The 27,117-nt window shown below is 34.9% G+C and overlaps 2 protein-coding genes across 2 annotated transcripts in view; one reads left to right on the top strand and one right to left on the bottom strand.

Moving 5' to 3' along the window:
• LOC101893487 (synapsin) overlaps nucleotides 1–27,117 on the bottom strand; it is a 110,858-nt gene that overhangs the window by 44,700 nt on the left and 39,041 nt on the right. The gene's annotated exons all lie outside the window — the stretch shown is intronic.
• LOC101893317 (tissue inhibitor of metalloproteinase) lies at nucleotides 442–26,608 on the top strand. Its single transcript, XM_005186080.4, has 5 exons — nucleotides 442–835; nucleotides 22,059–22,228; nucleotides 25,637–25,722; nucleotides 25,811–26,029; nucleotides 26,244–26,608. Exons 2-5 carry the CDS (start codon nucleotides 22,096–22,098, stop codon nucleotides 26,445–26,447), a joined length of 642 nt encoding a protein of 213 aa, XP_005186137.1. The 5' UTR covers nucleotides 442–835; nucleotides 22,059–22,095; the 3' UTR covers nucleotides 26,448–26,608.

The following is a 27,117-nucleotide window of genomic DNA, read 5'->3' as shown; positions in this document are numbered from 1 at the left end:
TCATATTTGGTTCTATTTGGATTTCGCATAACTGAGAGTGCAGTGCTTAGAGAACCAGTGGAATGCAAAATGCATTTCTGGTCAGTTCTCAATTTTTGAAAATGATTCTCAAAATGAGAATATTTGCGCTGGTGTTTTCTCAAAAAAAAAAAGAAAAAAAAAACATCGGCAACTACAACAACGGCAAATAGAAAATGATGAGCAAGCTTTACTGCTACCGCCGATTGGCAGTGGCAGATCATCATTGGCAATACAAAACAGATTCGTACACAGAACAACGTCGCACCCCCGCCTCCCAATCAGAACCACTCACTTGATGAGGGCGGCATAATTTTGTTGTGTTCGAAACGTATTTGGGGCCGGTGCCGACCACGAGCGTGCGAGTGAGTAATTTCTGTGCGATTCATGAACGTTTTTGAATTTCTCTAAAAACAACTGAAACACTTTGAATTTCATTCAGTCGTGCATTTCTTAGACAACGATACAGAAACGACCTGCTTGTCGCGCCACAAACACAAGTGTCCGGATCTCCTTGAAAGTTTTTCGGATTTGGATTTTTTTTTTTTGGTTTTGAATTTTGTATGTTTGCGTTACATTTTCAATTGATCTGTCGCGTAGTTTTTCGAAAAGAGTTGTAGCCGTTGAAATTGGTTTAGTTTTCTTTTAAAAAGAACATTTTCTTCAAATTTTAAAGAAAATAAAAATAACATCAAAAATAAATAAAAAAGTTGTGAAGTGAAAATAAATCAGTTCTAATTGAAAACAAAACTTTGGTATAGGCAAAGCGGAGCGGCACACAAATCAAAAACAGATATTTGTAATTAAATTAATGGTGGTAAGTTAAATGGACCAGAGAGACATATACGAAGATAAACAATGTAATGAAAAAAAAAAATCATGGATTACGCATCATTCGAAAATGTTCTAGGTGCAAAAAGTGATACATTTGTGTGTGTGTGATTGTGTTCTGGCAATGCCATTTTGAGACCCAAATTCTTAACAATATTCTGTTTGAAAATATATATTATTTATACGCTACATCACTGTACGGATAAGATTTGCAACATCTTGAAGTTTTCAAACTCTCTGTGTTAATCTTCTGTTACAATTTTAAAAACGGGTCAACTTCGATTGGATCTTAAATTTCAAATCAATAATTAAAAACAAATAAAAAAAGCTGAATACCCTCCACCATTAGGAACGAATTTGACAATTCTCAAAACAGTAAAATTTAAAAATTCTGTTAAAATCTTTAAAATACAGAATGTAGCTGTTATATCAGGGTCTATACGACGACATGGACCTGCATAGGTAATATTTGTCATTAGCCATTACAATATTCAAATGCGAAACTTAAAAAAATCGTTAATAATGAAGCTAAAATAATCAAAATAACGAATATCGGGAGGTACCGTTATATGGGACTATATGAAGTCATGGACCTGCACAGACAATTTTCTATCTTACGAACTTCAAATACCAAATTTCAAACATTTCCTGTGAATAAAGACGCTAAAATCATCGAAATACCGAATATCGGGAGGCGCTATACGAAGACGTGGACCTGAACAGACAATCTCCTGTCATAGGCTGTAGCATCCATTGCGTACATCAAATACTAAATTTAAAGGAATTCCGGTGAATAATGTCGCTAAAATCAACAAAGTACCGAATATCGGGAGGTACCGTTATATGGGGGCTTTACGAAGACATGGACCTGCACAGACAATTTTCTATCATAGGCTGTAGTAGCTATTGTGAACTTTAAATACCAAATTAGAAACGATTGCGGTGAATAATGTCGCTAAAATAATCAAAATACCGAATGTCGGGAGGTAGCGCTATGTGGGGACTATACCAAAATGTGGACATACATGGTCCATTTCCAATACCAAAAGTCCTGCAGACATAACATTTATTTGAGTAAAATTTTACCAACCTACCTCATTTTGTTCGGAAGCTAGAGTAATTTCCACAGACGGACGGACATTGCTAAATCGACAGATAATTTTATGCTGATCAAGAATATATATACTTTGTCGGGTCTAAAATGTATATTTTGAGGTGTTACAAACGGAATGACAAACTTAATATACCCTCCATACAATTGTGGAGGGATATAAAAAAGAACCAAATACTAAATATACATTGGAAGGAAATGCTAGGAATCTGGAAGAGGATAATCTGAGCTTGGAGCGGCTCAGTATTACATTTATTTTGTCGTGCGCTCACAATTCTCAGTTACGTTTCGATTCGCAGCATCTTTGGAGAAGTATCGTCCAATGTTGCCACCAGCCCATAAACCGAACCGAACTGTGATTTTTTCTTTTGATCCATTGACTGATCCTTACTACAAAATTAAGCATTCTGCTTATGTGCAGGGCACGAATTTTGATAGTAAAATTAAAAGATTTCCAAACGTTGCTCGTTTCTAAGACGATTCATAGTTAAATTATAGACGAAACTGAAGATTCTTCACAATAAAACAAAACTCGAAACAAGCCTGAGCGGTTAAAGCCGGTGTTCCCCAAAAGACCATAGCTAAAAATCATACATACCCTCTATGACGTAGGCTCCAAAGGAATGGGCCATTATTGACCACTTTGTATCGGACCTAAATAAGTATGATATGAATGTTGCAACGCGCCAGGTTTGAACTATACTGGTGAAAGTGAAGGAAGTCACTTTATATGAGATATGTGATAATTTTTAGGAAATGTTAAAATGTGTGTGAGGTACCAGATATATTCGACCGAAGTATTCCATTTTCATACTTCATCTACTACAGATACAAATATTGGTATGGGCAAAATTTCAAGAAAATCGAACATTTATATCCAATGTTATGCGAAATCATAAATTTCATATTCACCTCAGATTTCTGGTTGGGAGATATATTCGGATATTGTGAGTTGTTAAGTAATACTGACTTGTTTCGCAAGTTATGAAAATTGTGATCGTACCAGATTGTAATTGTGAGGTACCAGAAAGGGTTCGCAGATATACATTTACCATCTTCAGAATATATCTTCTGTTAACAAAAATGTTTGTGTGTGTGAAATTTGAAGAGAGTTGGTTACTTATTTCGCTTAGAGGTACCAGAAAAAATAATTCGATTTATAACTGATGTTGTGTTGATGGAATATTGAGATGTGCCAGGTCTGGATGGAATCGGATGTTAATTTTGCGTTTTATTTAATCCTTTGTGGATCAAAATTTTGATCCTTGGTGGGAGAGGTACCAGAAGGAGCGGATCAATATATCTCATCTTCACAGCATATCTTGTGTTAGTAGAAAAAATGGGATGTGTGAAATATGAAGAGAGCCGGATGCTTATTTCGGATTTTATAAACGTTTTGGTTATTCAAAACGTTGACTCTTTGTGGGGGGATGTACCAGAAGATATGGTCCGATCTCTACCATATTTATAACGGATCCTGTGTTGATGAAAATATTGAGATGTACAAAATCTAAATGGAATAAGATGTTAATTTCGCGTTTTATGAGCTTCGTGGATATTTATAATTTTTTTCTGGGGGAGGTACTTGGAGGAGTGGACTGATATATTCCATCTTCATATCAGAGCTTGAGTTAATAAAAATATTGTAATGTGTATAATTTAAATACAATCAGACGTCAGACTTCAAATTTTATAAGAGTTATAATTGTTCAAAATTTTTACCCTTTGAGGGGGTGCTTGATGGAGTGGACCAATATTGTCCTAGGACTGATGCAAATATTAGGATTTGCAAAGTTGGAGAGAAGTCTATCCTTTCTCCTTCTGTGCAGTAGAATATTTTTTTTTTGTTAATTTCGGTGGAGGTGGCAGTAGAAGTGGACCGATGTTGCTCATCTCCGAACTCCATATAAGTTTGATAATATTATTACGATGTACCAAGTTTGGAGAGACGGGCGGACATCGGTAGATCGACTCCAAATGTACTGAAACGATGAGGCACGTTTTCTCTAACCATGTGACCTCAATTGCAGGTTACTTAACAATGAAGGAAGAGCTAAAAATATAAGACACGTGTATCGGCGTTTTGAATAAGGGAGGTACCGTTATATATGGAAATATACGAAGAAGTTGACTTGCATAGACAATTTTCTGTTATAGGCTGTTATAGGCTGTTATAGGCTGTAGGCATTACGAACTTTGAATGCCAAATTTGAAACAATTCTGGGTTGGTGCCGTTACATAATTTTTTGTAATAGGTTGTAGAAACCATTAAGATCTTCGAAACTTTAGATATGAAATTTGGAACAATTCCGTTAAAAGTGTCGCTGAAATCATCAAAATGCCCGATATTGGCCAAAATGGCCCATTTACGAACTTGGCCTGCCAACTTGTAAAATTTTCTAATTTCTGCCGGTGATCTAAAGTCATTTATGTTCAATAGGTCTACAATTATCAGAAGACTCTCCATATCATATAATTTGAATTTGAAATACAACAAAAAAAATAAATTTTTGTGTTTCGGATTTCAAATGAAATAATTCTAACTTCAAATGGAATAATTCGAATTACAAAGGGAACTTTTCAATTATAATTAAAATGCCACGAATTACAAATGAAATTCGATGGTTTCAATAGTCGTTAGACTTCTTTTGTAACCAGTCGCATCGAGAGTCTTCTTTTATGAGAAGATCTATCATAAGTAAAATATTTTAATTGTTTAAGAGGTCTTCTTAAGCTTGAAAAACTTTTGGAAGTCTCCTTTAGTCCTAGAAGTTTAAAAACTAGAGTCCTAGAAGTTAAAAAACCAGAGGTATTTTTGAAAGCTTTTTAATAAACAGAATACTTTTCCCAACTCTTCTTTCTAGAAGTCTTTCCTAACATAAAAATCTTCCGGCATCCGGCACCTGACATCTTCTCTATATTGAAGACAGTTTCTAGATTTTCTGTAGATAGATGGATTTTCTGTATAAAGCTTTTCTGGATATCTTCTCCAGGCCTTCTTTGTGTCTTTCTGAGGTGTTTCCCGAAAACAAATTTTTGGCATATGTTTTACCAGACAAATTTTTAGAAGATTTTTTATCTGTATTTCAAACGATACGTGTCCATCCATGTTCAAAATTAGCAAATTTTCATTTTTTTCAGGAATTAGAAGTGCGTTACATGGATTGATTTGTTTTTGATTGATATTGTCCACTCTTTTTTTAGAAAATGGTCAAAATTTAAAAAAAATCTTTATTTTCTGAAAATCTAGGAAAATTTACGATTTTTTACAACATTTTGTAAATTGTTATGGGTTAAATTTAAAGAATGACAACAACTTTCCGAACTGTTGTTCAGATCAAAGATGCACCATGTGGGTCCACTCTTTTGATACTTTCCAACAAAGCCATGCAATAGCCTGAGGAGATGTGAACGAGGCATTTTGATAGAACTGCCTTCGCTCTTAGAAACAACAAGTGTTTTCGTTGGTGTCAGAGGTCATCATTTACACCTAAGAACTGCTCCCAACAGTTTCCCTCCCCCACACAAAAACAACGAGTATAAGGTCCCCCATTCTCCCTCTGACATCGTCGTTATGTTCATTTAAATCTATTTCAAGCATTTGACATATTTCAAGCCATTCGATTTTTAATACATTTCAAATGTTTACATGATTGCCAATGTATGCGGGTTTGATGCGGGTTGTTTGAGGGGAAAATCGTCAACCTCGAAACGGTGATAAATTTTGCGCGCTCACAAGCCATCAAACCATCAACCAAACAAACAATTTCAATTTCTTTCATTCATTCTACTCCGATACGTACGCTCTGTACGCTTAACGCAAAAAATCACATATCGTCACCGATTTTATGTCCGCTTTTGAGATATTTTTAGTTGGCGATTTGTTTATAAACGACAAACGTGCGTACCGCCAATTCCACCACACCGAATGCGAAACGCCATAAAAATCTGCCGATCGACTACGACTGGGAACCGCATCAACATCACATGAATTCCAACCGCACAATCAATGGCAAAATCAGCGTCGCTGTCGTTGTGGTCGACCGCAAGATACTCTAGACCGTCACATGTCGTCGATGTGCAACAAACGATCAAACAAACATATGGATCAGACATGCCCTTTTTGTATATGAAAGATATTTAATGTGACCACAGGTATTTGGTTTTCCGGCAGTTTTTTAATTACACGTTTTCATTAAAAAATGAGTAAAATTGCTTAGGATCTCACGTTTTGAGGCTGGAACAGACAGGTGGTGTCAACGATGTAAATGGAAACAAGAGCTTTGAGGCAACTGTACATCTATTTTTGTTGTTGATACGAATGAAGGGGATTATGTTACGAGCAGTGTTAGGAACACGGTGGTATATATTAATTCTCAGAGCATTAGAAGGAGTATTTCGAGTAGGTAACCAAAAATCTTCCAGAATCCTCCGCTATAATCAGAACCTGACAAGAGACTTCTTTAAGAGAATGTAGTGAAGATTATATTTATTTTAGATTTCTCTCCCCTCTCTCAAATTGGAAACTACATAAACCGAATAACCCATTACAAGGTAATGTAAATAAGCTACGAATGCATTACCTGCAGGATGAAAGGGAAACGAAATAACGAAGCATATAGGAAATACAGGGTGAGATGAAAAAACTGCAACCAACTTCAGACTGCTGTCATTTCTAAGCCACTCATGATGGAATTCAAACGTGATAGTGTGATTAAATTTGGCTGGAAAACCAAAAATGCCTATCATTAGAACACTCCAGCATTTAAATGTGAATAAATCTTTTGTGTCTCGTACCATCGCTCGTTACCGTGATACTGGTAGGTAGCGTAGCCCGACGTTAAGGAAGTGGACGGAAGGAAATAGCAACATCAGCAGAAATGATTCGAAAAGTAAAGAATCGACTTGATCGAAACCCGCGTCGCAGTGGCCGAAATATGTCTCATGTACTAAACATATCGCAATATTCCATTCGGCAAATATTGAAAAATGAGCTGGAGATAAAGCCATTTTCCAAAAAGTACAAGAACTTACACCGCAACAGAAAGAAAATAGACTCAAAAGAGCTAAAAATTGCTTAGCTAAGCCGAAAGTTTTGAACTGCCGAATTTGTTTTTTCTCCGATGAGAAAACATTCGTTGTCTAGCAGTTTGTAAACAAACAAAATGATCGTGTTTACTTGCCAAAGAGGTCAGCTGAAAATGTGCACCTTCGGTTAGCCACCAGAACTCAAGCGCGGGCCATTGTGATGGTGTGGGCCGCCATAACAGCCGATGGTCGCTCTTCGCTCGTATTAATCGACCGTGGCATTAAAATAAATGCAAAATATTATCGCGAAAATATTCTGGAGGGTGTATTAAAGCCTTGGGTACGCAAACATTTTAACCCCAGACCTTGGACATCCCAACAGGACTCAGCACCATCGCATTCAGCACGCGTCATCCACGAATGGTTACAACATGAGGTTCCTTGCTTCATTTCCAGCGCACAATGGCCACCAAAATCTCCGGATACCAATCCGTTGGACTTTTGTGTCTGGAGTTTTTTGGATAGCAAGGTTGGCAGTAAAAAAATACCAAAGTGTCGATCAGCTTAAATAAGCGCTTCGCCGGGAATGGGCCAAAATACCGCAGAGCAACATTCGGACAGCATGTGACGGTTTCATTGGTCGTTTGAAAGCCATAATTCGTGCCAAAGGTGACCAATTCGAACAGATCTAAACTTATTCTAAAATGTGATGGTATTTCCGACCTTTTTTGCTTTCATTCAATAAAATTAAAAAAAAAAAAAATAAATAAAAATTATGGCGTTTGACTTTGTTGCAGTTTTTTTTAAGCTCACCCTGTGAATTAATGTCCTCATGTGCAGATATTTAGGGACTATACGAAGACCTGGACCTGCATAGACAATATTTTGTCATAAATTGTAGTATCCATTAGGAACTTCAAACACAAAGGTTGAATATATTCCGGTGAATAATATCGCAAAAATCATCAAAATACAGATAATAGGAAGAAACCGTTAAATGGGGGCTATGCGAAGACCTGGACCTGGATAGACAAATTTGGAACAATTCAGGTGAATAACGTCGCCGAAATCATCAAAATACCGAATATAGGGATGTACAGATATTTAGGGGCTATATTAAGACCTGGAACTGCATCGACAACTTTTTTCTCATGGTCTGTAGTACCTATTACCACCTTTAAATACGAAAGTTGAATCTATTCCGGCGATTAATGTCGCTAAACTTATCAAAATACCAAACATAAGGGGCTATACGAAGACCTGGGGCTATACAAAGACTTGGACCTGCATAGACAATTTTTTGTCATAGGCTGTAGTACTCGTTACGAACTGCCAATACGAAATTTGAAACAATTCCGATGAAGAATGTCCTGAAATACCGAATATAGGGATGTAAAGTTATATGGGGGCTATACCTAAACGTGACAAATTTTAAATACCAAGAGTCCTGCAGACCAAAGTGACATCGGAAGCTAGAGTGATTGTCACAGACGGATGGACGGACGGACGGATGGATCGCTGAATCGACATAGAGTTTTATGCTGATCAAGAATATTTATACTTTGTGGGTTCTAAAATGTATATTTTGAGGTGTTACAAACGGAATGATAAACTTAATATACCCTCCATACCCTCGAAAAATCATCTAGGTGGATTTTTTAAATTCAATTTCAACTCTTTTTTAGACAAAGAGCCCGATCCAATTGAAATTTTGCACAAATCATTTGGTTGACCCTAGGACGAAACCTATTGAAATTGGAGATAATCGGTCAAAATTTAGATATATCTCCCATATATATTCATCCGATTTGCTTTTTAGTGTGCACCAAACGTGTAATATCAGGCTTAATGGAATTTTGCACATACGACCCGAAAAGAAGTATGTCAATTTTGATCGAAATCGCTTCAGATATAGCTATGGCTCCAATATATATTGTTCATCCGATTTGTTATATTTGTTCTCCACAGCCGTAATATGCACTCCGTAAGAACGATATTCAGGGAAATTTATCAAATACAGCTTGGAAATGCTTTCGCAAATTTGATCGAAATCGGTTCAGATTTGGATATAGCTCCCATATATTACTTCGTCCGATTTGCCTTTTAGTGTGTACCAAACGTGTAATATTAGACCAAATGGGATGGAATTTGACACTTACGACAGAATTTGGTCTAGAAGCTAGTACGTCAAATTTCGTGAAGATCGGTTCAGATATAGCTATGGCTCCCATATATATTGTTCATCCGATTTGTTATATTTGTTCTCCACAGCCGTAATATGCACTCCGTAAGAACGATATTCAGGGAAATTTATCAAATACAGCTTAGAAATGCCTTCGCACATTTTATCGAAAACGGTTCAGATTTGGATATAGCTCCCATATATATCTTTATCCGATTTCAAGTTAATTGAGCACCAAATAGGTAATACAAGCCCGAATTGAAAAGACACAAATGCCTCGGCAAATTTAGTCCTCTGGACCTTAAATTATGACTATAGTCAAAGTTGGTTTGATTTAATTCTCACGAATTCCCCATAAAAGCCTTTATTTGTTAGACCACATTTGCAGACCACATATTTCTACCCCCACGTCTTCTCCCCAATGCCATAACAACACCAGAATACCATTCCACACACTGTAGGGGCTTCGCATTCTTTTCCATTGAAAGTCGTGCGACACTGTTGCGTCCAAGACTAAATTTATTTCGATACAAATAAATATTCACATGTTTTGTGTGTTTTGTTTGCCTCTCTTTCGCTCTCTAGTGCTGCTGCTGTTGTTGTTGCTCTTATTGTTTTTCTGCTACTTTGTTGTAATTGAAAACATTCAAATGTTTATGCAAAATATTAAACAACAACAACTATAAAATAAACAACATATGGTTCACCTTCACCCACCGCCACCCCAAACACCCCTCCTCCACCTATATGTCTTTGCTAAGCAAGACAAATATTTAATGTTCATTTATCATTTGACTTATCACTGTGTGTGTGTGTGTGTGCGTTTGTTTTGCTTCTATTCACTCATTGAATTTTACGCACAAACAGCAATACCCACACCCACAAATTTCTATTTGGAAATTGACTGCCTGGCATTCCCGCCGTAAATGGGGAATACTGGGGACAGCGGCCGGGCGCTTAGCTGCGCGGTTGGCGATAATAATAAATTGAATGGCATGGATTATTGATTGAAACAATAAATTAACTGGCGATGCTCCATTGTGGGCGCAAGTTACCTACAGCCACCAATAAACAACATTATTATTAAGTTCATTATTTTCAACCACAACCTCATTTATTAAAAACATCATTATTGTTAACACCATTATTATTAACATCATTATTATTAACATCATTATTATTAATATCATTATTATTAACATCATTATTAGTTACAACATTGTCATAAGCACCAAAGAGCTAACACCAATATTGTTGACATTATTTCGTCAGCAATAATTCTCCACTTCAACATCACAATAACAACACTAGTAATAAAACTATGACGGAAATAACCCAAAAAGAAATGTTTACTTTTACTGTACCCAATACAAATTTTTAGCTTAAGTATTTTTCTTGATAGCTCTAGATTTTATGTTCCTTTGTTCTTTGTTAACTCTAAGAAAAATCAATAATTGTAAAATCGCTTAAATATAAGAATTTTTTGAATAAAGCATCAGTTGTATTTGGCATCTAAAACAGAATAATTCTTGTTTTCTTATTTGTCGGCGGTACGGAAGTTAACTGGCGCAGTCGTACGGCCATTGTTGGTGCGGTCTTTCTCAAGTGAAAAAAAAAATATAATTAAATAAATGTATCCTTAAAACAGAAAAAAAAACCCCAAAAAAAAAACAGTGACAAGTTAATTGTGGAAAAAACAGTGAACTATCCTTTAAAGGACATAAAAATTTTTTTTTAGAAAAATTTGGTGAAGAAAAAAAATATATTAAATTAATTAGGCTTGACGGTATATCAAGTAATCCTTAAGGAGAAAAATCGTGCGCCAACAATCGGAAAAAAAAAAGAACCTACGTCCGTACAACCGAGAAAATCAAGTGCCAATACAATATAGTATTTTGTTGAATGAATATCAACAATTTACTATAAGAAGAGAAGGAATATCTCTTAAATAAAAATATATATTTAAAATCAAAAATAATATTTTGTTGACGGAATATCAACAAATATAACCATCCAGAGAGAATTAATATCTTTTTGGTTGGAATAAATATTTAATAAAAATTGTTGAAGGAATATCAACAAATTATATCTTAAATAAAAAATATATATAAATTCATAAATAATATTTTGTTGAAGGAATATCAACAAATATTACCATCCAGAGAGAATGAATATCTTTTTGGTTGGAATAAATATTTAATGAAAATCGTTGAAGGAATATCAACAAATAATACGGTCATAGTGGATCAGATCAGATAAAACAAGAAAAAAAAACCAACTAACAAAAACAAATAACAATACAGTGAAGATCAAAAAAAAAAAGGAAAATCAACTAAAAATAACAATTAAAAAGTTAATAACATATAACAATAACAACAACCGTAACAAAAACGACAAAAAAAAAAAAAAAAACTAAAAAAAAAAAAAAAAAAAAAAACAAAAACAAGCAACAATTAAAACAACAAACAACAACTACAAGTGAAGAACAAGAAATAGTCCTGAAGCAGTCCATATCTACAAGCAACTTATACAGGTCACATCGGAGGAAAGAAGCAGATAAAAAACCTTGGAAATCTACAATGAAATTATTTATAATGATAATACTAGGGTAATTATTTTAAGAAAATTATAATATTTATCACTATTATATTACTTTATAAAATATAAAACAGAAATAAGCAAAGAAATATTTCAATTATAAAGAAAAAGGCTAATCAAAATATCTCAAATCAATAAAAAGGGTAATTATATTAAATGCGAAGACTAAGACCAAGACCATATTCTATTCGATACTTAACTGCAATACCGGAACAACAAGAAATGACTACCGTTAATGACATTAGTGCCCCTCAGGCGCTACAATCTCAACAACCGTCACAATCCTCTCAAGCATACGAAACATTAAAAATTCCAGATGCCGTAAAAGATTTACCAACATTTAATGGAAATCCAAGGCAACTAAATGATTTTTTAGAAAACGTTGAAGAGATTTTAAGAATATTAGCGAATATCGATGGTTCTAACCAAGCAACAGTAGTGCTTAGAGCCATCAGAAACAAAATAGTGGGAGAAGCTAATGAAGTACTTAATTCATCCGGTACTCCGTTAGTTTGGGAGGTAATTAAAGCGAATCTAATACTTAAATATTCGGATAAAAGGAGTGAAACCTCCCTTGTGCGTGAACTCCACAATTTACGACAAACTAATCAGACTGTGCAAGAATTTTATGGTTCAGTTATAGAGCTACAGGCAGCAATAAATAATAATATATCAATTCATGAAACTAACAAACATGTCATAAACTCGAGGCGCGAATTTAACGCTAAAATGTGCTTAGATGCATTCTTAATAGGCCTCCGAGAACCCCTTGGCTCAATGATTAGGTCTATGAGACCCGATTCATTAGATGAAGCATTAACATTCTGCATTCAGGAACAAAATATACAATATTCAAGAAGACTTACTTACAACCAACCATTCTACCAACCAAGGTATAGACAGAATACACGGAATTATGCCCCTGCTCGTAATTACCAACCAAATATGAATAACACACATAGATTTACACACGGACAAATTCACCATTACGCACAAAACAATATAAATAGATTCCAAAACACGGTTAATACTCAGGGAAGAAATCAATATAATCCAATAACTAATGCATTTTCACAAAAGGGACCTCAAGCACCTAATGGAAATACCTTTTCTCACAATGGGTCCGGACAGAGCAAATTCAGCAACTTCAGGCAGCAACAGCTTACGACCAAACCCTTACCACCACCAGAACCAATGGATGTTAGTTCTGGTTATAGTCATTTAAGAAAACCTATGACTACACAAACGAGACAGACATCGTACCTAAACAACGTCAATGTGTCTCAAGCTTACCATAATGATCTAGACGGATATTACCACGGACAAACACATGACAATGACTTCGAACAAAACTACACTTATCATCAAAATGATGATAATGACATGAACGATCTAAAAGACCAACAAAATAATGGTATTAGAACGGAATACGAAAATGTAATAGTTGATAATGAAAATTTTCATATGAATGCCTACCCACACCAACGGGATACTTAGATATTAACAAACATGGACACACATTACCCTATATTAACATATCCTCCCCATTTGGTAGACCCCTGAAATTTTTAATAGATACTGGAGCATCGTCATCATTCATAAACCCAGAATTTGTAAATGACGAAGAGTGCATGACTTGCAAACCAATTACAATCACAACAATTTTAACTAAACACTCACTGGACAAAAAAATTAAACTACCCTTATTTACGGAATTCAAACAAAAAGGAGATACAGAATTTTTTGTCTTCAAATTTCACAACTATTTCGATGGACTAATAGGATTGGACATATTAGATTTTCTCAAAGCTAAAATAGACCTAGGTAACAAAACTCTAGTAACAAGTCAAGCCATCATACCTATTCATCTCAAACCCAATTTTACTTCTGAGAAATTCATTATTCCAAGCTCTTCCAGAGTTGTTATTAATGTACCGGTAGACACACAAAATGGTAGCTTTTTTCTCCCAAGGACTTTTTTGGGTTCCGACCTCTTTATTTCAGAGGGACTGTATCATTCTAAAAAGTGGTACAGCCTTGTGGAAATAGTTAATACTTCTGGACATGATAAAATTGCATACATTGAACAACCAATAAAGACGACACCATACAACGACCAGAATTACATCGAAGTTAATAACTTCAGTTTAGAACACAACTGTATGAATGATAATCATGACATTTTAGATTCGATAAGGACCGGTCATCTTAATAAAGAGGAAAAACAAGCTTTGCTGAAGGTTTGCAAATGCTTTGAAGATGTGTTTTTCAAGGAGGGAGAACAATTGACATTCTCGAATCAAATCAAACACCAAATAAGGACAACTGACGACAAACCCATTTTTACAAAATCATACAGGTACCCTTACATACACAAAGAGGAAATACGCAAACAAATCGATAAAATGTTGCAACAAGGTGTAATTAGAAGAAGTTTTTCACCATGGAGTGCTCCTATATGGATCGTACCAAAAAAATTAGACTCGAGCAATATACAAAAATGGAGACTTGTTATAGATTATCGCAAATTAAACGAGAAAACTGTTTCTGATAAATATCCCATACCCAACATAACTGACATATTAGATAAATTGGGGAGAAGTCTCTACTTCACAACTTTAGATTTAGCTAGCGGTTTTCACCAGATCGAAATGCACCCAAAAGATATTGGTAAAACAGCATTTTCTGTCGATAGAGGTCACTATGAATTCGTAAGGATGCCTTTTGGATTAAAAAATGCTCCATCCACTTTCCAAAGGGTAATGGACAATGTATTAAATGACTTGATCGGGACAGTCTGCCTTGTATATTTAGATGACATAGTTATATATTCAACTTCCTTAGAGGAGCACATACAACACTTGAAAAAAGTACTCGGTAAATTACGTACAGCCAATCTTAAGATACAACTGGACAAATCAGAATTCCTAAAGAAAGAATGTTCTTTTCTCGGACATGTTATTTCCACTGATGGTATTAAACCCAACCCTGATAAAATTCATGCCATAAAAGCTTTCCCCGTACCAAAAACACAAAAACAAATAAAATCATTTTTAGGACTACTAGGTTATTACAGGAAATTTATTCAAGATTTCTCGAAATTAACGAAACCCCTCACAGAATGTCTTAAGAAAGGGAGAAAAATAATATTAAACGAGAGATATTTGAACACATTTGCTACTTGCAAAAATCTTTTAATGAACGACCCACTGCTCCAATATCCTGACTTTTCAAAACCATTTAATTTAACCACCGACGCTAGCGACTTTGCTTTAGGAGCAATACTTTCCCAAGGACCAATAGGTAGTGACAAGCCTATATGTTACGCAAGTCGTACATTATCGAATAGCGAAATAAATTACTCGACGATAGAAAAAGAATTACTTGCTATCGTATGGGCGACAAAATATTTCAGGCCATACCTTTTTGGAAGGAAATTTAAAATAATTACCGACCATAGGCCCCTTACATGGATCATGAGTCTAAAAGAACCAAATTCAAAATTAATCCGCTGGAGATTAAAACTAGAAGAATATGACTATGAAATTATCTACAAAAAAGGAAAATTAAATACTAACGCAGACGCACTAAGTCGTATTAAATTAGACAATCTATCTGTAAATGAACATGTCGATATAAACACTAATTCAGTTGATAACATCTCAAACCATGGTACACAAGGAACAACAATCCATTCCTCCGACGAAAATGTTGACGATGGAATACCGATATCAGAAAGACCAATTAACGAATTTAATATTCAAATTATATTTCAAACTCAAATCGGTGGCTCACCAATAACCTTAGAAACAATATTTAAAAATAAAATACGCAAGACTATACGTAGAGAAAAGTACGACGAACAAACATTGACTAACATTTTCCAAATTTATATAACACCAAATAAAGTCTCTGCGCTTATGGCAGATGACGATACATTTAAATTAATTCAAAGCACCTACTCAAAATACTTTGCAAACAGCAAACTATTTAAGTTAGTACGATGCATGGACATTCTACAAGACATAAGAACCATTGATGAGCAAGACAAAATAATTAATGAATACCATATGAACCATAACCATAGAGGTATTCAAGAGACATATGCACACTTAAAACGAGAGTACTACTTCCCTTTCATGAAAAACAAAATACAAAATTGTATTAATCATTGTCATACATGCCAAACTTTAAAATATGACAGGAAACCACCAAAACCCAAATTTCAAAAACCTGAAATTCCCGAAAAACCACTGTATATTATCCACACAGATATCTATTGTATAAACAAGCGTAATATACTTACCATCATAGACAAATTTTCTAAATTTGCAGCCGCTTACTCTTTAGACTCTAGGAATAGCCTATCAATTCTGAAAAGTTTCAAACATTTCATAAGCCTACACGGCATACCCAAGAAAATTGTTTGTGATCAGGGCGCTGAATTTAATGCATCCATTATAAAAGATTTTTGTAAAATGCATCAGATAACCTTACATTATACATCATTTCATCAAAGTACAGGAAACTCTCCCGTAGAAAGATTACATTCAACCATTACCGAGACCTACAGAATAGTTTACGAAAAGTATAAGTCATCAGAAATACCACTAAATCACGACGAAATACTATTAGAAGTCATTTTTACCTATAACAACGCAATCCATAGTGCTACAAATTTAACCCCATTTGAACTCTTCTATGGTAGGACTTATAACTTCGAAAAGACATTAAGCTATAACTCTGAACATGACTACTTAAATAGACTACAAGAATTTCAAAATGACTTACACAAAATTATTAAAGATAAATTATCCATGGACACTGACAAACGTATAAAAAAACTAAACGCAAATAGGGAAGAACCAGAAGATTTAACTGAAAACCAGACAATATACAGAAGGGAATCAGGGAGGAACAAAATGACCCCTCGCTTCTCAAAGAGGGTAGTCAAGGAAAACAAGAAAGTGACGCTGATAACGTCAAATAACCAAAAACTACATAAAGCCAAAATTAAAAGAAAACGTCTTACATAAACTGACTTCTATTTGTCTTTTAGGCTCGTACCTGTACAATCCGACGTCACAATAACAAACATAACGCAGACTCAGGGACTTATACCACTACAACTAGGCGATGCTAAATTAATCACAGACTTTCAACATCTAATCCATGTTATTAACCTTAAAACATATAACGACAATATTAACACTATAAAGCAAACTTTGGATCGAATAGAGGAGACAAGATTTACAGCATCACAACTTAGAACTACGAAACTGAAACTGAATAATCTCTCAGCCAAATTGGATATATTAACCCCAAATTATAGGAAAAAACGGGGACTTGTAAATGCCTTAGGATCAGCAATCAAATTCATAACGGGAAATATGGACTACAAAGATGCAGAAGAACTAAATAAAAACATTGACAATTTAACTAGAGGAAATACCCAAATAAAAACAACGCTTAAAAACCAAATGATGTTAAATAACAAAATGATAACAAGATTCGAAAACATTACCAATCACATAAATGAAGAACAAAACCTAATAGAACGTTCTATAATGATGATTCAAAACCAGACAAGAAATGCCATAAACCCCTCGGTTAATGCAATAATCCAAATGCAAAATTTACTTCAAATCAGTTTTAACATAGATATACTTACCGACCACCTTAATGATATCGCAGAATCAGTAGTATTAGCAAGGCTTAACACCGTCCCAAAATTAATATTAACTACTGACGAACTGAATGAAATACACAACATACTTAACAATGCAACGGACATTATATCACCAGAACATATATATGAATTACTACAACTGACAGCATATTATAACGACACAAACATAATATTTGACATACAAATTCCTATAATTTCTAATGAACTATTTAAATTATTACACATAATCAAAACCCCCATAAATAACACCTTAGAAATAATAACCGGTGAATACGCTTTAATAAACAATGATAACCTTTATCTTTTCGACAACCGATGCAAACAAATAGAACAAAAATTTTACTGCAACTATGAAACTCAATACGAAAGAAATAGAGATTGCCTAAAATCAATTTTGCTTAGAGAAGAAACGGTGGCATGTCACCTTAGAGACATAGGATTAACTACGGACATAATATATCCAGAACCAAATTACCTAGTGCTTATAAACCCTCCAATAGGAAACATAACCACAGTATGTAACAACGTAACTAAGAGTCTACCAATCAAGTCTTCCTCTGTTATTAATTTTAATGAATGCAAAATCTTATTTAATAATGTCTGGTATACAGATAAACCGAATATTCACCAAGAAAACATTAGCACAATAACCTTCCAAACTAGCTTCTCAAACAATATTACAACACTCTCCATAAGAGACGAACTAACATTACCCAAACTAGATCAATACAGATTCCAAAATAAAGCAAATATCGAATTTCTTCAAACAGACTCTGACAATTACAAAACAATTTCTTATTCCGCATTTGGTATAATTAGTTCTATAATCATAATATTATCAATAATATTAGTAATAAGAAAGCCTATAAAATTAATCTACTCCATAACCCACAACAATAATGAAGTTCTGGCCACAAATGATCCGAAGCCCCTTTGGCCCTCACTTCATTCTGGAGAGGGAGGAGTTACCTACAGCCACCAATAAACAACATTATTATTAAGTTCATTATTTTCAACCACAACCTCATTTATTAAAAACATCATTATTGTTAACACCATTATTATTAACATCATTATTATTAACATCATTATTATTAATATCATTATTATTAACATCATTATTAGTTACAACATTGTCATAAGCACCAAAGAGCTAACACCAATATTGTTGACATTATTTCGTCAGCAATAATTCTCCACTTCAACATCACAATAACAACACTAGTAATAAAACTATGACGGAAATAACCCAAAAAGAAATGTTTACTTTTACTGTACCCAATACAAATTTTTAGCTTAAGTATTTTTCTTGATAGCTCTAGATTTTATGTTCCTTTGTTCTTTGTTAACTCTAAGAAAAATCAATAATTGTAAAATCGCTTAAATATAAGAATTTTTTGAATAAAGCATCAGTTGTATTTGGCATCTAAAACAGAATAATTCTTGTTTTCTTATTTGTCGGCGGTACGGAAGTTAACTCGCACAAATGAAATTATGATCAAAGTCCGTGGGGAATTCGGGAACTAGAGAGAGAGAAAGAGTGCGATATGTTTGGAAATCATCTGTGACACACACGGGGGACTTAATGTTGCTGTGATATATAAATGGGTTAAAAAGCTATTGCAACAGCATGAAAAAAGTTGATTGATTTTAGAATAGAAAATTGATTTCACATAAATCATATGGAATATAAATATTTTATTTTTAAAATCCAGCAATGTGTGATAAGTGCTTTGCATGCACCAGAAAAAGTACGGATATGAACAGCTGATACATATATTGTATTTTAATGATCCTTTATTGATATTTTTTTCAAATAGGTGTTCACACACATTAGATACACAAATATCTTAATCTCAAAATTTTGCGCTTGTGAATTTGTATTTTTATACCCTCAGCCATGTGGCTAGAGAGGGTATATATCATTTGATACGGCGTAAAACGTACCTCATCGAAATAACGGTTTTAGACCCTAGGTCTCTTTGGACCAAATCCGTTTGAGAACATTTGGAGTCGATTTAAGGATGTCTGTCCGTCTGTCTGGCTGGCTGTATCCGATTTGGTCCAAACTTTGTACACCGTAATATTATTATCACACTTAGATCGAGTTCGGAGATGGGCAACATCGGTCCACTCCTTCTGGTACATCTCCCACACAAAAAGGTCGAACTTAAAAAAATATATATTTTACTGCACAGAAAGAATAATCCAATTTTGATCCAGTTTTGCAAATCCTAATATTTGCACCAGTTCTACGTCAAGCGCGAAAATGGCCAATATCGGTCCACACCTTCAAATACTTCCCCTACAAAAGGTAACATTTTAAATAATTATAAATCTTATAAAATGTGATGTAAGAATCTGATTTTTCTCCAAATTAGAGACATCGCATTATTTTTATTAACCCAAGGTCTGATGTAAAGATGTTATATATTATGGTATATTCCTTCTGGTACCTCCCCCACAAAGGGTCAAAATTTTGAATATCCATTAAGCTCATAAAACACAAAATTAACACCCGATTCCACTCAGACTTGGTACATCTCAATATTTTCATCAACACAAGATCTGTTATAAAGATGGTAGAGATCGGATCATTTCCCTCTGGTACTTCCCCAACAAAGGGTCAATGTTTTGAATAATCAAAACTATTATAAAATCCGAAATAAGCATCCGGTTCTCTTCATATTTCACATATACTACTATTTCTACTAGTACAAGATCTGCTCCTTTTAGATAAAACACCCCCACCCCCCTTCCACCCACACACACACATAGAGTAAAAATTTTGAATATCAACGATGTTCATAAAACGCAAAATGAACATGCAATTCCGTTCAGACTTGGCACATCTCAATATTTCCATCAGCACAAGATCTGTTATAAGGATGGTAGAGATCGGACCATTTTCGGTATCTCCCCCACAAAGTGTCAAATATTTGACGATCATAAAATCCGAAATAAGCCTCCTGTTCTCTACAAATTTCACACATGCTATTATATTCTCTAACACAAGATGTGCTGTAAAAGTGGGATATATCGCAAAGTACGGCCCACGGAATCACTATGGTCGGGGCTTGAGTTCTGGTGGCCAACCGAAAGTGCACATTTTTAGCTGACCTCTTTGGCAAGTAAACACGATCATTTTGTTTGTTTACAAACTGCTGGACAACGAATGTTTTCTCATCGGAGAAAATCAAATTCGTCAGTTCACCACTTTTGGCCAAGCGAAGCAACTCTTTAGCTCTATTTTCTTTCTAACGGACGAGTGGCTTAGAAATGACAGCACTCTGAAGTTGTTGCAGTTTTTTCATATCACTCCTTAAATGCCGAATATTATCGCGAAAATATTCTCGAGGGTGTATTAAAGCCTTGGGCACGCAAACATTTTGGCCACAGACCTTGGACATTCCAACAGGACTAAGCTCCTTTTTTGCACTCAGCCACCCACCCAAGAATGGTCAAAAAATGAGGTTCCTCGCTTCATTTCCACCGTACAATGGCCACCAAACTCTCCGTATACCAATCCGTTAGGCTATTGTATCTAGAGTATTTTGGAAAGCAAGGTTGGCACTAAAAATACCAAATTGTCGATCTCCTCATGCAAGCGCTTCGCCGGGAATGGGCCAAAATACCGCAGAGTAACATTCGGGCAGCATGTGACGGTTTCATTGGCCTTTGAAGGCCATAATTCAAGGCCAAATGTGACCAATTCGAACAAATCTAAACTTATTCTAAAATTTTATGCCATTTCCGACATTTTACGCTTTCATTCAATAAAATTAAAAAAAAAAAAAAAATGTAAGAATTATGGCGTTTGACTTTGTTGCAGTTTTTTATCTCACCTTGTATTTGGGTACTTTCTTGGGGACTATACGGTATTTTGATGATTTTTGATTTTTTTAAAGAAATTGCAAATTCCTTTCAAATCAATTTCATTATGACCGGCAGACCTTTCTCATAAATATGAATTCAACAGTCGATATAAAAATAACATTTTTCTTTGAATTCCAAAATAACTTCCCTTATTGAAACCCTCTTTATTTCATAATGAATTGTCACGGGGAGAGAAACGACTTCGAGCGAAATTTCCGTGGTAATTTTATTCCAAAAAGGCTATCTAATAGGCCCTAATCTATCTGTAGGCCCTAAACTATTTCTATATGACTAATTTCTCAAAGCAATTAAATAAAACAAACAATGATACTAGTAATTTCCCTACCCGGTTTATTGCTTTCTCTTCACAAAAAAAAAAACTTAATTAATTACCCTTTTTTTTGTATAATTCCTGCCGGCCACAACGACACTGCAAATACGAAAAATTAATTATTTGGAAGAGGGGTCTCTACCCTCAATTCTGTTTTACACTATCTCTTTTATCTGCTGGCTTGAACAAACACTTTTTCTTAAGATAAGAAAATTTTTCAATTTAATTTCGATAATAATTTCTGGCGAATCTCATTTGCAAATTAGTTGTATTGTGTGTCAGTGACAAATGTAATTTGGTGATCGGAAGAATTTTTTGAATTTTGTAAAAAAAAAAATATGGTGTAGTACATTTTTTTTTAATTTGGCACAATTTTTTCTTTTTTTTTTTCTAGTGATCCTGTTTGTTGTGGAGTGTGAAATAAATACAAAATGGAAATTACAAGATATCTTACATTACTGGGTATTGTGGCAATCGGTACCATAATGTTCTATGCCACACCAGCTGAGGGATGTATGTGCGCACCAAGCCATCCACAGACACATTACTGTACTGCAGATTATGGTAAGTTATGACCTAATTGTTGAAAAAAAAATTATTGAAATTAGCAGATAGAGTTATCCAATATTGTCTATTTTCTAATTTGACCAACGTGTGGTGGAATATTTACAATACGAGGATTTTGGATCAAGCTGGAACGCCCTTATGTGCAATTTTGCTTTTTAAGGAAATCTTTCGATATTGTAGGCTAGTGTAACAGCAACAGCCTGCCTCCTGCCAAATAGAGAAAGGTCTGCGTTGCAATTTAAATTAAAATTGGATTGGCTTTTTGTAAATGAGTGTAGGAATATAACCCGTTTTCCAATTTTATAGAAATACACCAGAATTAATGCGGATTTCTGCTTCAAATCATAATTTTAGAACAAGAACATCAAGGAAATATCTGCTGCAATGTTACCAAAAAAATTGAAAATATTTTCTTGTTTTTGATCAAGTTTTTTTTCATCCTTTTTCGAGTTGATGTATGAAAGTAGCATAAAACTTTGTTTTAGGCAGAAATTCTCAAAAGAGGAAATATTCTACATAAAATTTCACTATGAGTTTCAGAATAAATAATACAAATTAAATTCGAAATTTATATATTGAAAGTATAAATTAAATATGGGAGCAATTTTTCCCTTCTTCAGCATTAATTGAAATGTATAGATTCAGATTCGGTAATATTGCTAATAACAATACGAGGATTATTTTTGTAAAAAAATGTTAACCCTCCAGCAAGGCACCAAAGGGGTCATTTTGGTACTTTTTGCAAAAAATTATTTAAAAAAAAAAACTTTAAAATGGCAAGTCAAATATTCTACAAAAAATACTTGTCATAAAATTTTTTTATAGGTTTTAGATTTTAGGGTTAGGCCTTATTCCCATTTAATGCCTGAAAGTAACATAAAATGTCGTTGTCTAAGAATAAACCATACATTTAGGTATAAAAGTTTTTAAGAAAATTTCATTCGATGTTTACTTATTTGTTACCAGAGAAAATTATTTTTTTACAAGTTTCAGATCCACGTCGAAATTTCCCCTTAAATTTCAATTTCTTGGAAAAAAATCAAAAAAAAAGAAATATTCTAGATCAAATTTAATTGGGAATCTCTGAAAAAAAGAAATTTCGATACTCAATATACGAGTCTAGCCGAGAAAAAATGTTAACCCTCTGTGGGTAGGTCCCCAAGGAATGGACCAATATTGTCCATTTCGTATCGGAGCTAAATAAATATGATATAAATGTTGCGACGTGCCAAATTTGGACTATACGATAAAAAAACTGCAACAAAGTCCAACAACATAATTTTTACATTATTTTCTTAAATTTTATTGAATGAAAGCAAAAAATGTCGGAAATAGCATCAGATTTTAGATTAAGTTTAGATTTGTTCGAATTGGTCATCTTTGGGCTTGAATTATGGCCTTCAAAAGGCCAATGAAACCGTCACACGCTGCCCGAATGTTGTTCTGCGATGTTTTGGCCCATTTCTGGCGAAGCGCTTGCTTGAGGTGATCGACACTTTGGTATTTTTTAGTGCGAACCTTGCTTTCCAAAATACTCCAGTCACAATAATAGTCCAACGGATTGGTATCCGGAGATTTTGGTGGCCATTGTGCGCTGGAAATAAAGCAAGGAACCTCATTTTTTAACCATTCTTGGGTGACGCGTGCTGAGTTCTGTTGGAATGTCCAAGGTCTGCGGCCAAAATGTTGGCGTATCCAAGGCTTTAATACACTCTCCAGAATATTTTCGCGATAATATTCGGCATTTATTCTGATGCCACGGTCGATTAATACGAGCGGAGAGCGACCATCGGCTGTTATCACGCTAACGAGCGATGGTACAAAACACAAAATATTTATTCAAATTTAAATGTTGGAGTGCTCTAACGATGGCCACTTGTGGTTTTCCAGCCAAATATAAAGAAATCACACTATCACGCTTGAATTCCATCACGAATAACTTTTTTCTCACCAAAATGTTTTTGTACGTTTGGAAACAATATAATGAGCTGTCACTGGAATAATTTTAAGAGCTGCCGGACGAGTGGCTTAGAAATGACAGCAGTCTAAAGTTGCTTGCTGTTTTTTTATCTCACCCTGTATATTATCTTCAGAACAGACCTTGTGTTAGAAAAAATGTTTGTGTGTGTGTGAAATTTGAAGAGAGTTGTGTGCTTATTCCGCTTCTGATCTCCACCATCTTTATAGCAGATCTTGAGTTGATAGAAATATTCGAAGTCTCAATGAAATCGGATGTTAATTTGGCGTTTTATAAGCTTCATGGGTATTCAAAATTTTGGCCCTTTGTGGGGGACGTACCAGGAATAGTGGACCTATATATTCCATCTTCACACTAGTTCGTAGGTTAATAAAAATATTGTTATGTGTGTAATTTTAAGACAGTCGGACTCTTACATCATATTTAATAAGAGTTATGATTATTCAAAATGTTTACCCTTTGTGGGGGAGGTACTTCATGGTGTGGACCGATATTGTCTATTTTCGCACCTGACCTGGCCATAATGCAAATACTACGATTTGCAAAGTTGGAGCTAAATTGGATGATCTCTCTTCTGCCTTCTCTTCTTTGTAGTAGAATATATTCTTTGAAAATTTCCACCTTTTGTGGGGGAGGTACCAGAAGGAGTGGGCCGATATTGTCCATCTCCGAACTCGACATTAGTTTGATAATAATATTACGATGTACCAAGTTTGGACCAAATCGGATAACAACTTCGGGAGTTATCGTGCGCACGGACGGACATTGCTAGATCGACTCCAAATGTCGTGAAACGGATTTGGTCCAAAGAGACCTAGGGTCTAGGCCAAACTCATTGAAGGCGTTTGTATAGCCTCGACCATTCCTAATATTTGGAGATATATTTCGCTGGATTTTATATAGAGCTCTAAAAATTTATAGAGGGCTTTAGATTACTTCAAAAACCATTGGTTAAAAAATGGGTCATGTCGGTCCACTGTTTGGTAAAATCCCTATATCAGGGCAAGCCCGGATTTCAAATATTTTTTTTATGTTTTAGCCATATTTACCCTCCTATTTCGCCAAATTTTGGTAGTTTTAATGAGTGCTGATTATGTAGAAACGCTACTAGCAAAAGTTTCCCATCCACATATGCTGTGATTTGAGTTCTTCTCTCAAAAAATATGCAATATTTGTATGACCCTCCATTAAGCAGAACTTTCAAGTGTGGGGGGTTGTGATTTGGCCATAAATCAAGTTTTCCCATGGTGGAGGGTATAAAATGTTCGAATTTGGTGATTTTATTCCTTTTTCTATGTTTACAGGATCTATAGAACATATATTTTTGGAGGGCCTGTAAATGGTGGTCCAACAAGCCTTTTTCCATCATTAGTCACACTTTAATTTCTCACTCTCTCTCTCTCTCTCTCTCTTTTCTCTTTTTGCAGTTGCTCTCATTCGGGTTATGCGCAAATCCTCCAAATTGGTAGCTGGCAAAATCGTATACAAGGTGGAAGTGAAAAAATCCTATAAAGTAAGTTTGATGACCCTCCCGAAAACTGCATTTAAAAGATTTGCTGCAGAATATTCAATATATTGAAATTTTCTCTATTCTTTTCCAGATGACCCCTGAAGGTCAGAGGACATTGAAACATGGTCGGATTATGACCTCTGCCCATGACAGTATGTGCGGCGTGAATTTGCAACTGGGTCGCCTATATATAATTGCCGGCAGAGGTGATCAATTGAATTTGTGTCATTATGCAAAGGAATACAAGAAGATGAGCATTATTGAGAGGACCGGATTCACTGGAGCCTATAAGAAAGGATGTGCATGTGAGGTGAGCTAATGCAGAGAATATTTCTTCTTATCCATAAAGAATCATGGGTAGTCTTCCGACCATAAACTTAGACTTGGAGTAGTTCTTCTATATGTAGAAGAGGGCATATGGGTCTTGTATCTACATATATCTTCTATAGAAGATCAATAAAGTTGCTAATAGCATCAATAATAGTTAAATATTAATAATAACAACCAATTATTTTCCATTTCAGATATCGCCCTGTTTCGGTAATCGTTGCCTCGACGGCCCCACCAAACCCAACTCCTGCCAATGGTCACCATTTGCCAAATGTGAAACCGATTACAGTGCCTGTATGCCGACGAAAACGCGATCACCATTCTCAATTGGCGACCCCACGATCAAGTGTCGCTGGCGAAGAACCGTCCAATATGACGAATGTAGAATGAATCCATAAAAGGTTATCCGAGTGGGAAGGGAATTGGGAGAGATTTCTATGCGAATCTTCAATATGTGCCAAAAACACGCATCATCCGTTGTGTCCATGTGTTTTACAAAAACAAACAATTTGTTTTGTCTATCCATTAGTTGTAGTCGTAAATATTGTGTAAAATTTTATTTAATATATATCTTTTAAAATGGTCTGGCTTTATCCCTTTATTGTTGTTTTTATAAAAACAACGTTTGTTTATTAGTGGAGAACGATGGTAATGTTTACCAGGGGGTAAGGCAGGGAATACCTAGGTTTCGGAAAGAGCCACCAATCCTCATCAGTTCCCTTGTTTTTGCCTGGGATATTCTCCCCAGAAGTCATTTTAAAAATAACTTCTATGACAAAAAACTTTTTTTACCCAAGTGACGAGATCGTAAGCTCAATAGAAGAGGAACCAAAGAATTAAATAAAACTAAAATTCTCTTGGAAAGTCTTCTAAATCTTACAACCGCACTTATAAACATTTACATCTTTCTCCACTTGTTATGCTTTCGTTCAGCCTGAACGAAGTAGCATAACCATGTAAGTTGGTTTTGTCTGTTACAACAAAAACGCCTTCGTCGACCGTGCCTTGTCTATTAATAGAACAGTGTGGCTTGTTTGTTCGGGATACCGTAGTATTTTGTTTTTGCAA

This window comes from Musca domestica, unplaced genomic scaffold (genome assembly GCF_030504385.1).
Source record: "Musca domestica strain aabys unplaced genomic scaffold, Musca_domestica.polishedcontigs.V.1.1 1, whole genome shotgun sequence".
Taxonomy (NCBI): Eukaryota; Metazoa; Arthropoda; class Insecta; order Diptera; family Muscidae; genus Musca; species Musca domestica.
The sequence above is the reverse complement of the archived record's forward strand: the minus strand, read 5'-3'. Positions and strand labels throughout refer to the sequence as shown.